Source organism: Chiloscyllium plagiosum, chromosome 8 (assembly GCF_004010195.1).
Source record: "Chiloscyllium plagiosum isolate BGI_BamShark_2017 chromosome 8, ASM401019v2, whole genome shotgun sequence".
NCBI lineage: Eukaryota > Metazoa > Chordata > Chondrichthyes > Orectolobiformes > Hemiscylliidae > Chiloscyllium > Chiloscyllium plagiosum.
In genome coordinates, this window is record NC_057717.1 from 96,196,968 (window position 1) to 96,214,122 (window position 17,155).

Here is a 17,155-nt window from a genome sequence, read left to right on the forward strand (position 1 = left end):
CAACCCACCCTCCACTCCCGGCACCTTCCCCTGCAACCGCAGGAGGTGCAGGACTTGCGCCCACACCTCCCCTCTCACCTCCCTCCAAGGCCCCAAAGGAAACTTCCATATCCGCCTCAGATTCACCTGTACCTCCACACATATCATCTATTGCATCCTCTGTACCCGATGTGGCCTCCTCTATATTGGGGAGACAGGTCGCCTACTTGCGGAGCGTTTCAGAGAACACCTCTGGGACACCCGGACCAACCAACCCAACCACCCTGTAGCTCAACATTTCAATTCCCCCTCCGACTCCACCAAGGATATGCAGGTCTTTGGATTCCTCCATCGTCAGACCACAGCGAAACGATGGTTGGAGGAAGAACGCCTCATCTTCCGGCTAGGGACCCTCCAACCACAAGGGATGAACTCGGATTTCACCAGTTTCCTCATTTCCCCTCCCCCCAGCCTGTCTCAGTCAAATCCATCAAATTCAGCACCGCCTTCCTAACCTGCAATCTTCTTCCCGACCTCTCCGCCCCCACCCCCGTCTGACCTATCACCCTCACCTTGACCTCTTTCCACCTATCACATTTCCGACGCCCCTCCCCCAAGTCCCTCCTCCCTACCTTTTATCTTAACCTACTGGACAAACTTTCCTCATTCCTGAAGAAGGGCTTATGCCCGAAACGTCGATTCTCCTGTTCCCTGGATGCTGCCTGACCTGCTGCACTTTTCCAGCAACACATTTCCAGCGCTAATAATCCAGAGGTCCAGACTAATGTTCTGAGGACATGGGTTTGAAAAACACCGTGGAAGATTTGAATTCAATAACAAAAATAAATCTGGAATAAAAAGCTAGTTTAATGTAACCATTGTTGATTGTCATAAAAACCTATCCGGTTCACTAATATCCTTCGGGAAGGAAATCTGCCAGCCTCACCTGGGCCAACATGTGACTCCAGGCTCACAGCAATGTGGTTGACTCTTAACTGCTCTCTGGGCAATAGGGATGGGCAAAAATTACTAGCTTAGCTAGTGATACTCACATCCTATGAATGAATCCTTTTGTTACATGGACTGTTCTAGAATTTAAAAAAAATACTCTTCTGTCCATCACTGATCCTTTCATAGATGGTGGTTGCCAGTCTGTAGTAATGCTACACATAAAGTGGCATATGAAGCAGCCAGGTTAAGGAAGAGTAGGTGAAAGTATTAAATGGTACATGCACAAGCCTATAGTCCATGCCCCAGTGTGATGGTCCATGGCACAGTCCAATAGTCCATGCCCCAGTATGTTGATCCATGGCACAGTCCAATAGTCCATGCCCCAGTGTAATGGTACACAATACAGTCCAATGGTCCATGCTGCAGTGTGGCTGTACATAGCACAGATCAATATACCCCTTTGCCCCAGTCTGACAATATGTGGCACAGTCCAAATGCCCATGCCCTGTCTGATGATACATAGTAATTCTCTGCTCCCCAGTGTGTTGGAACGTGGCACAGTCTAATAGACTATGCCCCTGTCTGATGATATATAACCCAGTACACTGGTGCCCAATATCTCAATGTGTAGGTACTTGAGCAGGTCAATAAAATAGGACCCAGTATGTGCCCCTGAATCCCTTATTGCTTTCTTTCGTTACCAGAACATTTGCTGTCACCTTCTGTGGTCATGGCCTTGGTTAAAGTTTCTGTCCTGTTGAACTGAGAATCACTCAACGCTTGGTTGATGGGAAGTGTGCTCTTTAGAAAATCACTGACCCTGTCTGCTCTTCCTTCCTTTGTGTGTATTTGGAGCATTTTGTTTCTTCAAACTGATCCATGCATCTCAGAGAGCAGATGATCAGAAAACCCCAGACAACTTCTATGTTATAAACCATTCTAAGTAACAGGAGGCACTAATTAGGGTCACTACACATTCCTGGAAGAATGATTTAGATTTGAAAAAGTTCTGCTGGTAGATGAGCTGTTATCTTTCTCTTAATAGGAACGGATCCGTAATCACAAGTACCGTAGCCTCAATGACCTAGAAAGAGATGTGATGTTGCTATGTCAGAATGCACAGGCCTACAACCTGGAGGGATCACTGGTGGGTAACTGAAAAAGTTTGAAATCATATAATCATACAATACAAAAGACGGTTACTCGGCCCATCATGTCCGTGCTGTATTTTTGAAAAAGAGTCAGTTAGTCTTGCTCCCCTCCTGTCTGGGAACATAAGAGGAGGTACAAGCCATTCAGCCCATTGAGCCAGCTCCACCATTCAGTTAGATCATAGCTGATCATTTAACTCAGCACCACTTTCATATGCTATCTACATATCCCTTGATGTAGAAGGGATAAAAACCAGCCACACTTATAGTCATAGAGTCATAGAGATGTACAGCATGGAAACAGACCCTTTGGTCCAACCCTGGGTATGTATTCATTTGAACCTGACTCACCCATAACACCCTCCAGACCTGACAATCTGCAACAACCTCCTGTTACCCCAAAGCTGACCGAGCCTCTGAGCCTTCATCCTCTAGTTCTAAATACACAAGCCAAAGGAAACATGCTATCCACATACACCCTATCATGCCCTATAAGAATTTTGTTAGTTGGAAAGTGGTCATCTCTCATTCCTTTAAACTCTGGAAAATATTGGCCCAGTATCTTCAATATCAGAAACATTACTGCCATGATTAGTCTAATGAATGTCCATTAAATTTTCTGTATAAAAGTATATCCTTCCTTAGACCAAACTTTACATAATGTTCCAGCTGTATTCTCATCCAGGCTCTGAACAATTGTAGCAGAACATCTTTACTCCTCTATTCAAATCCCCTTGCGTTGAAGGCCAACATACCATTTGCTGCACCTGCGTGTCACTCATTAAAAAAAAAAATTTAAATATTCCAACTTTATATGTTTTCTTTCAACAAGTGGATAACTTCACACTGATTCCTATTATATTCCATCTGCCATGTTTTTACCCATTCACTTAACCTGTCCAGGTCTTCCTCACAACTTTTATTCCCACCTAGTTTTGTGTCATCAGCAATTTGAAAATAGTATAATTGGTTCTTGATCAGCTGAGACCCAAGGCTGATCCTGGTACTAGCCATCTACCTGCGATTCCTGAGAATTGATCCCTATTTCTACTCTCTGCGTTTATCTGATAAAATTCTCAAACCATCCTATAAATTTCTTCTAATCCCATGCACTCTAATTTTGGATGTAAGTTTGTTTCCTGAGCTGGAAGGTTCGTTTTCAGACGTTTCATCACCATTCTAGGTAACATAATCAGTGAGCCTCCGGATGAAGCACTGGTGGCATGGCCCGCTTTCTATATTTGTGTTTAGGTTTCCTTGGGTTAATGATGTCATTTACTGTGATGATGTCATTTCCTGTTCTTTTTCTCAGGAGGTGGTAAATGGGATCCAAGTCAATGTGTTTGTTGATAGAGTTCCGCTTAAAATGCCGTGCTTCTAGGAATTCTCGTACGTGTCTCTGTTTGGCTTGTCCTAGGATGGATATGTTGTCCCAGTTGAAGTGGTGTCCTTCCTCATCTGTATGTAAGGATACTTGTGAGAGTGGGTCATGTCTTTTTGTGGCTCGCTGATGTTCATGTATCATGTATCGGGCGGCACGGTGGCACAGTGGTTAGCACTGCTGCCTCACAGCGCCGGAGACCCGGGTTCAATTCCCGCCTCAGGCGACTGACTGTGTGGAGTTTGCACATTCTCCCCGTGTCTGCGTGGGTTTCCTCCGGGTGCTCCGGTTTCCTCCCACAATCCAAAGATGTGCAGGTCAGGTGAATTAGCCATGCTAAATTGCCCGTAGTGTTAGGTAAGGGGTAAATGTAGGGGTATGGGTGGGTTGCGCTTCGGCGGGTCGGTGTGGACTTGTTGGGCCGAAGGGCCTGTTTCCACACTGTAATCTAATCTAATCTAATCTAATCTAGCCACTAGCATTCCAAGCGGAACTCTATCAACAAACACATTGACTTGGATCCCATTTACCACCCCCTGAGAAAAAGAATGGGAAATTATGCCACCACAGGAAATTATGTCACCACACGAGGTAATGTCACCACAGGAAATAACATCACCAACCCAAGAAAATCTAAAGACATAAATAGAAGTTGGGCCATGCCACCAGTGCTTCATCCAGAGGCTCACTGATGATGTTACCTTGTATGGTGAGGAAAAGTCTGAAAACCAACCTTCCAGCTCAGTGAGCAAACCTACATGCAGAACCTCAACCTGAGCTACAAATCTTCTCAAAACTCACTAACTCTAATTTTGTTGACCACCTTTCAGTATGGAACCTTATCAAAAGCCATTTTTTAAGCTGATGCATTCCAGATCATCATAACTCATTGCATTTTTAAAAAATGTCTTTACCCTTCCATTTTGAACATGGTTGCTGGCACGTAGGACACTTCCATAGGCTACTTTGTTGCCAACACGCTGCCTGTTGGATAAGCCCATTTTTGGTTTTCCCTTCTGGCTTAGGAAAGACATTTTCAACAAGCCTTAATCAGGAAATGTAATGAGTGTTGGCGGGGTAATTTGTGCAATGAACAGTTGATGGCTTAACAGATTCTGTGGTGTCACAGGGCTCAAATGGGAAGTCTTCACTAACTATCTCTGCAGTGTTCAGGACCACCCAAAATGTTTTTTTCAAAGTTTTCTAAAGTATACTTCTTCTGTTTACTGACTGTCTTGTCACTAGAAATAGTTTTTCTTTATCTATCCATGGACAATTCTATTACATCTCCCCTTAACCTTTTCTAGGGAAAGTAATCCTAACCTCTCTTGTAATTGAATTTTGGTATTTCCCCTCTGCACAGTGTTGTGCCCAGATTAGGATACAATACTCCAGCTGAGGCCCAACTGATGACATATAACAGTTTAACAGAACTTCCTGATTTTTCTGCTCTACACCTTTGTTTTCTATCATTGTGCGATCTTTGTTTGTAATCCAGTGCAGTTTATCCACTGATTGGCCTTTTCAGAAATTAGCATTCCTGAACACTGCAGAGATAGTTAGTGAAGACTTCCCATTTGAGCCCTGTGACACCACAGAATCTGTTAAGCCATCAACTGTTCATTGCACAAATTACCCCGCCAACACTCATTACATTTCCTGATTAAGGCTTGTTGAAAATGTCTTTCCTAAGCCAGAAGGGAAAACCAAAAATGGGCTTATCCAACAGGCAGCGTGTTGGCAACAAAGTAGCCTATGGAAGTGTCCTACGTGCCAGCAACCATGTTCAAAATGGAAGGGTAATTGAGACTTTTGCAATGAGCATCTCCTGGAATCAGAGACTGGTTCTTTGCTTATCAGCCACAATTGTGACAGAGAAAAATACAGTGATTGGAGGAGCAACAAATGGCATAACGTGATTAGTTTCACTCACTTGAGCCTGAAATCACAATGTATACACAGGGGTATTAAGGGTTTTAGGTTTAGGAATGTGTCAGACCACAGGAGCCAGTAGGAATAGAAGGCCAATGTTTGAGGGAGGAGAAGAATACAGTTGACTAGGGTCATTGGGTTAGCTATCTTTCAGAGCGAGGGTGAGGGGAGTCGGTAGAATGGGAGTTCAATAGGCCATCAGGAGAGGGAATAGGGATGAGAGTTGGGCAAGCTGTCAAGGTTGGCGAGTGTGCACGGGAGGGGTAGCACAAATAAGAATTTGGGAATGAGAGTCAGGCAGTCATAGAGGTGAAAATTAGTCAGATGGGCTGGTGGGATTAAAAGAATGAGAACTGTGTGGACCATCAGGAATGTGATGCTGGAATGGTTCAGTGAGTAAGTGAGTGATACTAAGCCAAACACACCTAGAAAACCTTAGTCACAATTAGCTTGAGTTTTGAATGAATTCTATTGTACCCAGCTCAGATGTACATGCCATCAGAGGTGAACCAAAGTCAGTGCTTATTTAACTCAATTTCTTAACCCTGGTCTCTGCCCAGGTCCCTGGTGATGACGACTTGGGACCTAATCTGTAACTTTCTCTCAAGCTCTGATTCTTAACCAAAATGGCCATTGGTGTGTGCATGGGCAGATATTAACAGCTGGTCAATTAAAAAAAACACTATATTTCTATTCCTCCAATTTCTATAGTCAACATCACAATATACTGCATATTGCATCAGGTCTATTTCATACATAGAATATAGCGATACTGCAGCTTGTGTTATAAAAAACATGATTTAGCCTGATGTGCCAGGTTATGCATTTTGTTGCTGCTAACATACATACACATTATCTTGCTGCAGCTCATGTTTAAAAGCTATTTCTAACACTATACTGATCCTGTCTCAGTTAAAGGGCCATTAGACTGCACTCGCATTAGACTGCACCACTGTGTTCCCGTGTTTGTGCATTTGTTACTGCACATGCTGGTGGTATTCAAATTAAGTGCGGCCACAATAGGCCAAACAACAAGTTTGTATTAGTTAGCCCTGTTGCTTGACACATTTTTATTATCCCTTTTATCTTGTATTGATAAGTCATTTAAATTATCAATTTATTGCTTTGGAATTGTCTGTTTAGTACTGTGTCAAAGCTTATCTTTCTGAAATTTGTTCACCCAAACACCACCATCATGCACTCCCTTCCAGTGACAGAAAAAATTAAATGTGGAACCCCTTGTGCAAAAAGGGTGGATAACACTGGTGCAGAACCTCTGTCTGATCTTTCATCCTGTGCTATGCATCCCTGATTGATTGTGTTGCCAATGTATCTGCAGTTAAACACACCCTCTCTTGTACTCCTAGATCTATGAGGATTCAATTGTACTTCAGTCTGTTTTTACCAGCGTACGACAGAAAATCGAGAAGGAGGAAGATAGTGAAGATGATAGTGAGGAAGGAGAGGAGGAGGAGGAGGAAGGATCCGAGTCAGAATGTAAGACTTGTCGAGAGCACTGTTTTCATTTTGTCCTGAGAGTTTTATTTTAGAATTTCCAATCCTGACGTTCATGTTAGATTCCCTCCATTCCCTCAAAATCTTTCAGGTCGATTTCTGTGAAATTATTTTGTGCTGGTGACATGAGAATGGACAGCAAAGGGGTTAGAATTCTGTAACTGCCAAATTTATGTAAATAATGGTCAGGAATGTGTTGCATTCACTTTTTTAAAAACCATTGACTCACTGTAGGGTGAACATACAAGCTTTTTACTTTCTCAAAATAAAAGAATTTTTATGACATAAAGGCTATTTGGCCCAAAGCACTGGCTTTTTGACTAAGCAACTTACCTAGTGCCGCCTTCACACAACCTTGCACATTCTTCTTTTTCAGATAACAGTTTACTCTCTTTCAAAAGCTTCAGTTGAACCTGCTTCCACCATTTTCTCAGGCAGTGCATTCCAGAACCTAACCACTCGCTGCGTGAAGTTTTCCTCACATCACATTTGCTTCTGTCCAGTTAATCTGTTAGCCAGCTTTGACTACCTTGTCACTATGGGGAAAGCGCCCTAGCTGCTCTCCACCAGTGAAGGATCCACAGGGGAAGAGGCAGACTGAAATGATGATCTGTCTAAATAGGGCCTTAATGTGAGACATATGCTTATGAACTGCATCTTACAAAGCAATTACAGAATGAGCTTGCTCAGGATCAAGGGAACATCCTTGAGTTGAGGGAACAGAAGGGCAAACGTAGCCTAGATTATGAGTTCATCGAACATACTCAAGATGGTTTCTTTGAACATTACATTCTGAAGCCAACCACAGAGAGCTATACTAGATCTGGTATAATGCAATAATATAGGGTTAATTAATAACCTCATAGAAAAGGCATCCCTAGGTAACAGCAATTATAATATGCTTAAATTATGTTTCACTTATAAAGGGTGTTGGTGATACCACATCTTGAGTATCATGTAGACAATATTATGGACTATTGGTCGCCCTATTTAAGGAAGGAAGTAAATGGGTTGCTTTAAAAAGAAAGGTTGGACAGGCAATGCTTGTATTCACTAGACTTTAAAAGAGTAAGAAGTGATTTATTTGAAACATCTAAGATCCTGAGGGGTCATGACAGGTTGGATGTGGAAAGGATTTTTTTTGTGGGAGAATTTAAAATTAGCGGGCACAGTTTAAAAATAAGACAAAGATGAGGAGAAATATCTTCTCAAAGAGGATTGTGAATGTTTGGAACTCTCGTCCTCAAAAGACAGTAGAAGCAAACACTGAATATTTTTAAGGTAAAGATGGATAGATTCTTGATAAGAAAGGGATAAAAGATTATTGGGTGAGGCAAGAATCTGAAATAGTCAGATAACCATTATCTTATTGAATAGCAAATGACCTATTTCTATTCCTAATTTGTTTGATAATGCACTGGATCAAGGAAACATATCCTGATTGACTAAATGAATGAACACATGCAGGTTCAAGGGAACGTACTTGAGTTGACTGAGTAAATTTTGATTCTGCTTACTAAATTAAGAAATGAGGATAGCCAGAGTGATATGAACACATTCTGGCTCCAATTACTGCATTGCTCTGGTTATAATGAGAGCAGATGAACTTGGATTATGTCCATCTTTCTGATCCATCTCTTTTTTTCTCTCTCAGCTCGTTCAGTGAAAGTGAAAATTAAGCTAGGCCGAAAGGAGAAGAGCCAGGATCGAGTGAAAGGGCGCAAACGCTCCAGTCGTGCCTCTAAATCCAAACCTGTTGTAAGCGATGATGATACAGAGGAGGAAGTGGATGAGGTGGGACCCAGTACCTGAGCCCGTTATTCAGTATTTACATTGTACAAAGTTGTGTTAAAGCCAGTGACACGGGATCTCCAGTATTGGGTGGCCAATAGCCCCCTCCTCCATGTTGACCTCATGCATTCAAAGTTGTAGCTTTTGAGACCTGCAGCTGCCTGCCATTTAATTCACCAGCTACAGTTAACAATTTTCTTGTGCTTTTTATACAAACTGCACTGCACCATGCAATATTAGAAGGACAAAAACTGCCTATGTGTTCCACCCTCCCCTCACCTCCCTATTTCCACCCTTGTCCCCGCAGTTACCAGCCTGAGATCTGGAACTCACATCCTACCTCTGCAATAAGAAGCTGCTGTGCCTCCTTTATCTACAAATCTATTTTTATCAATTTACTCTGGCATGATATTGGCCAGTGTGAGTCTCTGGGTGCAACAATTGATTTTTCTGTTTCCAGGACCAGGGAACAGTGAAATTAGCTGGGCTTCGCACTTCTGATCACTATCTAGAAATACCGACTGGAAACCACACATATATGAACGTTAGGTGAGAATAGGACCAGACTTGGCTATGGCAATCTCATCATGGTCAAATACCTTCTCCAGATACTTAATGAGGCTTGCATATGAACAACAGGCAATTAGATAAAGTAACAATAGTAGCCAGTGCCAACAAGAGTAGTTGTTGGAAAAGGTGGGAAGGGAGGTGTATCGGGAGGAGAAATGTCAAGAAATCAAAAGCTGTACAATTGGAATTATATAAATGATCACAATTGTTTGTCTGTATGTTGTCACTAGATTTATCAAGTGAATTTCAAATGTGGCAAAATGTCAGCTGGATTGCTGCACTAGAAAGGAGAACTAAAGGAACTGGGCTGGAATGGAGATGGAACATTAAGCTTTTAGACCATGAGAATTTGAGTAGACTAGACCTATATTCCCTAGAATTTAGGAGAGTTAGCAGTGATCTCATTGAAATATATAAAATTCTTAATGGGCTTAACAGGGTAGACGCTGGGATAATGTTTCCTCTAGCTGGGGAGACCAGAACTAGAGGTCATGGTCTCAAGATAATTGGCTGCATTTTAGGACTGAGGTGAAAGAGTTGTTAATCATTGAAATTCTTTACCCCAGAGAGCTGAGGATGCACAGTCATTGAGTACATTCAAGACAAGAATAGATGTTGGGTACTGAGGGAATTAAGAAATATAGGTTAGTGTGGGAAACCAGAGGTGAGGTAGAAGATCAGCCATGATCTTATTGAATGGTGGAGCAGGCTAGAGGGGCCAAATGGCCTACTCCTGCTCCTATTTCTTATATTCTTATTATTTTGTTTGTTCTTGTGCCTTTTCAGGAACGGTCAGGAACTGGTAGCGAAGAAGATTAATCTCAGGATAACATTCTATGTCGGAATCTACACTGGGGCTTTGTCCATCCTTCAGAAAGTGACTGTGCGATGTTCTCATACCTGTGTCTGGCTAGCAGTGTAGTTTACGTTTTTAGTACACAATGTGAACTTGTATATTTACAGCTGGAGAGGAGAAGGCATGTAGGATTATCAACTTAGTGTCTCGCCATGTTGAAGCCAGTCATGTTCACAGTGGCATTATTGAAATGGAGCTTTTCCAAACTGGCATTATTTTTGTGCAAAAGCATTAACTCTGTCAAGAACACAGCTGCTAACTGCAGATATCCCACAATCTAATTCCTACCACCCCTCCACTACCCCTCAAACCAAACCCCCTACTTTTCATCTCCTGCTGAGTTTCCTCACACTGTGTAAATATAACTCGTTTGGTTAATCGTTACATTAATTAAATTAACCAAACAGAGTGGAATCATGGACTGTGACACTTACCTGTGAGTTAACTTATTGCTGGATGGTGCACTGCATTCTGCACAACAAATGACAACTTGAAGTCTGACCAGGAAAAGAACAAAAGCTCGTGATTTTGGGAATACTTGATTTTTCTAGACATTTTGTTTCCTTTCTCCGTGCGAACGCAGTCAGTCACATGCAGTCCTTGCCTCATTGTATTGTGACTTGTGTAAGCATTGTGTAGGAGTTCACTCCCATTACTATACTGTATTTTAAACAGGTCAAAACTTCCCCCTTTGCTGACTGCAAGGGAATTCTGTACTGTCATTATCACTGGACTACAATAAAATAATTACTTGACTGTGACTTGTGTGTATGTTTGCCTTTTACTTTAACAGAAACTTGCGTGTATAATAACATTACTATTACTTGAAATAAAAGTGTAGTCACATGCAGCTTCCTTCAAGCTCAGGTAAGGTTAGCAGCTATGATTGTCCAGGAGATTTTAATGTTCCCAAGACACTTGACAGGAGTCATTATCAAAACAGGTTTGAAATAGGTTCATAGAAGGAAAAATTAAGGCGATCAAAAATGTGGTCAAAGAGCTAAGTATTAAGGATTCTCTTAAAGGAAGAAACAAAGCTGGAGACATTTAGGAAAGGAATTGCAAAGATTACAGTTTAGACATTTGAAGGCATTGCTAGAAACTGAGCTGTGAATATCAGGGCTATCCAAGAGGCCAGTATTAGAGGAGCATTGTGACATCAAAAGGGTTGTAAAATTGGAGGTGGATATAGAGATAGGGAAGATTGAGGCTAAGGAGGGAATTGAAACAAAGATAAGAATTTCAAAATCGAGTATTAGTGGATCAGGAACCAGTGTAGGTCAGTGCATTCTCAGTCTGAGTATAAGGGTGATGAGTGAATGAAAGCTGCAAGTAAAGATATGGACAAGAGTCTTGGATGAGCTCACAGAGTATGCAAGATGGAAAGTCAGTAAAAAATGCATTGGACAAATTGGGTCTTAAGATAACACCTCTGAAAAAGAGGCTCACAGTTTGCTCTCTCCCTGTCTCTGACTAATGGTCTCAGCATCGTACACTCTCTCCATTTATATTATGCCAGTCTCCTTTGGGCTGTAATAGAGATAGAGATGTAGAGCCTTCAAATGGAAAGACAAAAGTGAATTTTGGAAAATTGAAACACATGCTGGCAATTACTCAGGTTTAGGCATCACCTGTGGACAAAGAAACAAATTTAACATTTCAGGTCAATTATGTTTTATTGAAACTGGATAAGATTCAGAGATGAACAACAGTTGAAGAAATACAGAGCCAGGGTAAAGAAGATGTTAAGACAACTTATGGTAAAGGAATAGGTAAATTGCATGGTGTAAAGTATTGGATGAAGCTGGGTCCAGTGAAATGTAATGCAAGAGAGGAAAGCAGAGAAGGCTTCCTTGTCCTGGGAATGTGGCAAAAGAATATATATTGACTCCAGAATCTAATTAATGAGTAAAGTTGGATATTTTGAGCTGATTTCCATAATTTGTATCCTAGGGGAATGTTGTATTCAATTAAACTTTCATGGAATAAAATCTAAATGGTAGATACATAAAAAAATTAAAATCTAAATAGGATTAAGCATTTGAATTGTGTCTGTAGAATCAAAACAATGCTGATGTACATATGTGGACCTATAATCACAAACTGAACTGCCCCTCGTTGCTGCAAGCCTCATAGTGTATTGAGGTGATTGCCAAGTAGTTTCTTACTCACTTCTTTCTTTCCCTATCTGTCCCAGTCAGCATTAAAACAGATTATCTGGTTCTTGCTGAGAATCTCCTACACTACAAGAGTGACTGCACTTCAAAGCTATTTTGTTAGATGATAATTTTCAGGACCAAAATGTGGAAATGAAGTTATTTTAAGTATTTTCACTGGCTGACACTGCTGCCATATATCCAAACTTATAATACTGTGCACAGTTTTCCCCTCTGTCTTATAAATTATATAGAAATAGTGCAAAAAAAAGTACAATAACTTGAAGGTTATCCATGTCAAGAAAGAGAGAACATGATAGAGGTCTACAATTACATTGTGTTTTTTTGAGAGGGTACAATTCTTTATTGGAATTATTAAGGACTACTGATGTGCACAAAGTCTAACAGTGGTCTTTAATAATTCCAATAAGAATTCAGGAGGAACTCCAAACACACAAAGAAACCAAAAATGAGGGAAAACAGAATAGAAAGATATGCAGTTAAGGTTAGACAAAATAGATTGAAAGCGGACTGGGGTGAGCCTATCATTAGTCGAGAGTGTGGTGCCGGAAAAGCGCAGCAGGTCGGATAGTATTCGAGGAGCAGAAGAATCAACGTTTTGGGCATAAGCCCTTCATCAGGAATGAAGTAGGGCTGATGCCTGAAACGTCGATTCTCCTGCTCCTCAGATGCTGCCTGACCTGCTGTGCTTTTTCAACACCATACTCTCGACTCTGACCTGCAGTCCTCACTTTCTCCTGGAGAAAATCAGGTGAGCCAAATAGTCTATTTCTGCATGGTAAGTTATTTACAATATTGTTCAAAGTTTTTATTGGTCACTGGCCAGAAGACAAAATATATTTGTACCCTGAAGTTTAGCTAAAATTTGATTCTCATCCTGATTCCCAATCATTTTCCATCTTTAGATTTCAGGTATAACTCCTAAATTCTGATCTGATGTAGATGTAAGTTTTGTGTGTGTAGTGAAGACTGAAATATCCAGGGCAGAGCTAATCCTGACAACATAGTTAGCTCCTAGTAAAAGATGTATGTGGTATATGTGCAGGGATCCAACACAGGCTGAATAACCTCCTTTAGTGCTGTAACCATTCGATGACCATATAGAGAAAATGTTATAGAGTTACAGAGTGTTTATAGAAATTTATTGAAAGGGCAGTACTGTTAAGATCTCTAAGACCTGGCTTACATGTGCTGGATCTTACTGATTATCCAGATTCAATCATTCCTCAAATGGATTTGGCATCCTTAGATGACTTAATATGTTAAGGGTGGAAATAGAATTATTATTTTGTTTCACAACAGATTAGAGATGTATGAACTTTTAGACCATCTTACAAGATCACTATAGGGATATCATCTCTTGAGAGTCAGTACACTTTTTTTAAAGTAAGCTCGGAGGCGGAGGCCAGTACACCTTTTTTTAAAAAAGTGTACTGGCCTCCACCTCCAAGCTTACTTTGTCAATCAGGACCCCCCCCACCCTCCGAAGACCCCTTCACCCCCCCCCACCAGACTCCATCCACCTGGACACCCCGTACTGGCCTATTACCCACCCTCGATCTCTTTATTTCCAACTGCCGCCAAGACATTAACCGCCTCAACCTGTCTACCCCCCTCCCCCACTCCAACCTCTCACCCTCACAACTTGCAGCCCGCTACTCCCTCTGCTCCGATCCCAACCTCACCATCAAACCAGCAGATAAAGGAGGTGCAGTGATAGTTTGGCAACTGACCTCTAAACCGCTGAAGCCAGGCGCCAACTCGAAGACACCTCCTCCTACTGCCCCCTCGACCATGACTTCACCCCCCCCATCACCAACCCATACCCAGACCATACACAACCTCATCACCTCAGGAGATCTCCCACCCACAACTTCCAACCTCATAGCTTGGGAACCCTGTACCACCCGATTCTACCTCCTTCCCAAGATCCACAAGCCTGACCACCCCGGCTGACCCATTGTCTCAGCCTGCTCCTGCCGCACCAAACTCATCTCCACCTACCTCGATACTGTCCTATCCCCCCTAGTCCAGGAACTCCCCACATACGTTCGAGACACCACCCACGCCCTCCACCTCCTCCAAGACTTCCATTTCCCCAGCCCCCAATGCCTCATCTTCACCATGGACATCCAATCCCTCTACATCTCCAACTGCCATGACCAGGGCCTCCAAGTCCTCCGTTTCTTCCTCTCCCAATGTCCCCACCAGTACCCTTCCACTGAAACTCTCATTCGTTTGGCTGAACTGGTCATTGTCCTTAACAGTTTCTCCTTCAATTCCTCCCACATCCTCCAAGTGAAAGGGGTGGCCATGGACACTCGCATGGGTGCCAGCTATGCCTGTCTCTTTGTTGGCTACTTAGAACAGTCCATTTTCTGTAGTTACACCGGCTCCACTCCCCACCTCTTCCTCCGCCCTCATTCCTGATGAAGGGCTTTTGCCCGAAACGTCAATTTTCGTGTTCCTCGGATGCTGCCTGACCTGTGCTTTTCCAGCACCACTCTAATCTTGACTCTGATCTCCAGCATCTGCATTCCTCACTTTCGCCGACACTTTTTTAACACCATTGTCCAAAATCTGCTTCTTTGACCAAGCTATTAGACATTTCTCCTTGTGTTTTAACAATTTAATATTCAAATTTTGTTTACTCTTCTTCTTTGATAGGGCAGAAGAGTTAGTAACCAGAGGTACACATTGATATTTCTTTTGGATCTTTTACCAATGAAACTTTTTTTTAAAGTTATGATCTGGAATGCCTTGTTTGAAGGAGTGGTAGTCAATAGCAACTTTCAACTGAGAATTGGATAAATACATGAAGGCAGAAAAATTACAGTGCTGTAAGAAGAGAGTGGGATTAATTGGATAGCTGCAAGGAGCAGCACAAACAGGATGGGCTGTGTTATTCTATGGCTGAAAAGATGCTAAACACATACAAGTTGTTATGATGATAGCGCTATATTAGGTCAGAGATTCCAGATTGATCTATCACCTACTCAGCCCTTGAACCCCACCCCTCCAGCCCCAAAAAGGATTGAACCCTCCTGGTCTTTACCTTCCGCCCCACTAATCTCCGGATACAATGCACTATTCTGTGCCATTTCTGCCACCTACAATCAGACCCTCCCCACCCTTATCTATATTCTGCAGAGACCATCCCCTCCGTGATTCCCTCGTTAGGTCCGTACCCCTAGCAACCTACCCTCCACACCCGGCACCTTCTCTTGCTGCCGAAAGAGTTGTAAAACATAGGCCCACACTTCTCCCCTCACCACTGTCCAAGGCCCCAAAGGTTCTTTTCACATCCGGCAGAGATTTTCCTGCACATCCACTGTGTCAATTGTTCTCAATGTGGTCTCCTCTACATCAGGGAGACAGGATGCCAACTCAGAGAGCATTTCAGGGAACATCTCTGGTTCACACACATCAAACAACCCCACAATCCTGTGGCTGACCACTTCAACTCCACCTCCCACTCCCCCAAGAACATGCGAGTCCTGGACCTCCTCCACTGCCAAATCCAAGCCACCTGACAACTGAAGGAAGAATGCCTCATTTTCCGCCTTGGGACCCTTCAACTACACTGCATCAACATCGACTTCACTAGTTTCCAAATCTCCTCTCTCCCCATCTCATCCTAGATCTAACCCTCCAACTTGGCACCAACCTGCTGACTTGTCTTACCTGTGGATCTTCTTTTCCACCTATCAGCTCCACCCTCCCCACCAAACTATCACAATCACCCCCCACCCACGTTTCTATTTATCTCTCAGCCCGCCCCCTCATAACATTCTTGATGAAGGGCTCATTCCTGCTGAATGCTGCCTGACCTAATGTGTTTTTCCAGCACCACACTTTTTGATCTGACTCTCCAGCATCTGCAGTTCTCACTTTCACCTATATATCCAAGTCAAGAAGGTGAGGGACTTGAAGGGGAAATTTGGAATTGCCAATGGGCTTCTGGATGGTAACATTTGAGTGAGGTGAAATTGAAGTAATCTTTATGAATTGTTTCAGTGCATCCTATAGGTTGTGCACTCTAGCCACAGCATAGCATTTGGAGATGTGGGTACCTATTAAGTCCAATAACCAAGAACATTGATCAAATACCCTGTTCTATCCCGGATACACAGAAGTTTCAAACCTTGCTGCAACTGCACCCATTCAAGTATATTCCATCATACACTTCAGTATTTTAGATGGACTAAGAGATAAAACACTCTTTACTGAATACCCAACATATGTATTGCTCCCGTACAGATGATTTAGTTCAATCCCTGTTCAGATTATGTAGGCCTTTAGGACATATACTTATCATACTCTGCTTCAGTATTTTATAAAAGTTCTCTGGGCTGAAATGGACACAGAACATTTCCCGAAAGGAAGATGGTGGTTTTCTTGAGAAGGATTGTGGTTCTCTTGCTGAGTGCTGCCATTATGCAATCAATAGTTGTCAATACTTACCGTAATTGTTTTTCTTAATAGGGAAGGAACAGCATTCTCTCACCCCATTTTATTCACCTGCCTTAGTAAGGCTGAGCAGGGCTCTTGTGGTGAGGTGGCAGTGTCCCTTTTGAGCCAGGAGACCCCAGTTCAAGTCCCACCTGTTCCACAGGTGTACAATAAGACCTCTGAATGGATTGATTAGAAAATAGATTTTTAAAAGTAAGGCTGGGTGCAGGCATGGAATGGTACAAAAAGGAGATGGGTTGTTCACATCAGTTTGGTCAAAGAAAACAACTATTTTGTTCTCTTACTGGGATAGAAGTATCAGCTAACAACCATGACTCAATTCCCCTCTTACCTAAGTCATAATACATTTTAGTAAACTAGCATAGCATTTATGTGAACA

General features: G+C 42.3%; 1 protein-coding gene across 11 annotated transcripts in view; it reads left to right on the forward strand.

Annotated features, from left to right (window-relative positions):
* The window catches only part of smarca4a (SWI/SNF related, matrix associated, actin dependent regulator of chromatin, subfamily a, member 4a), an 81,836-nt gene extending 71,603 nt beyond the window's left edge, over nucleotides 1-10,233 (forward strand). For all 11 annotated transcript variants that reach the window (XM_043694812.1, XM_043694814.1, XM_043694815.1 and 8 more), the window contains 4 exons: nucleotides 1,976-2,077; nucleotides 6,762-6,891; nucleotides 8,564-8,703; nucleotides 10,057-10,233. In XM_043694812.1, coding sequence (XP_043550747.1) covers nucleotides 1,976-2,077; nucleotides 6,762-6,891; nucleotides 8,564-8,703; nucleotides 10,057-10,089 — 405 coding nt within the window. In that variant the 3' untranslated portion in view covers nucleotides 10,090-10,233. The remainder of the gene's footprint in view (nucleotides 1-1,975; nucleotides 2,078-6,761; nucleotides 6,892-8,563; nucleotides 8,704-10,056) is intronic.
* Nucleotides 10,234-17,155: the final 6,922 nt, after the last annotated feature.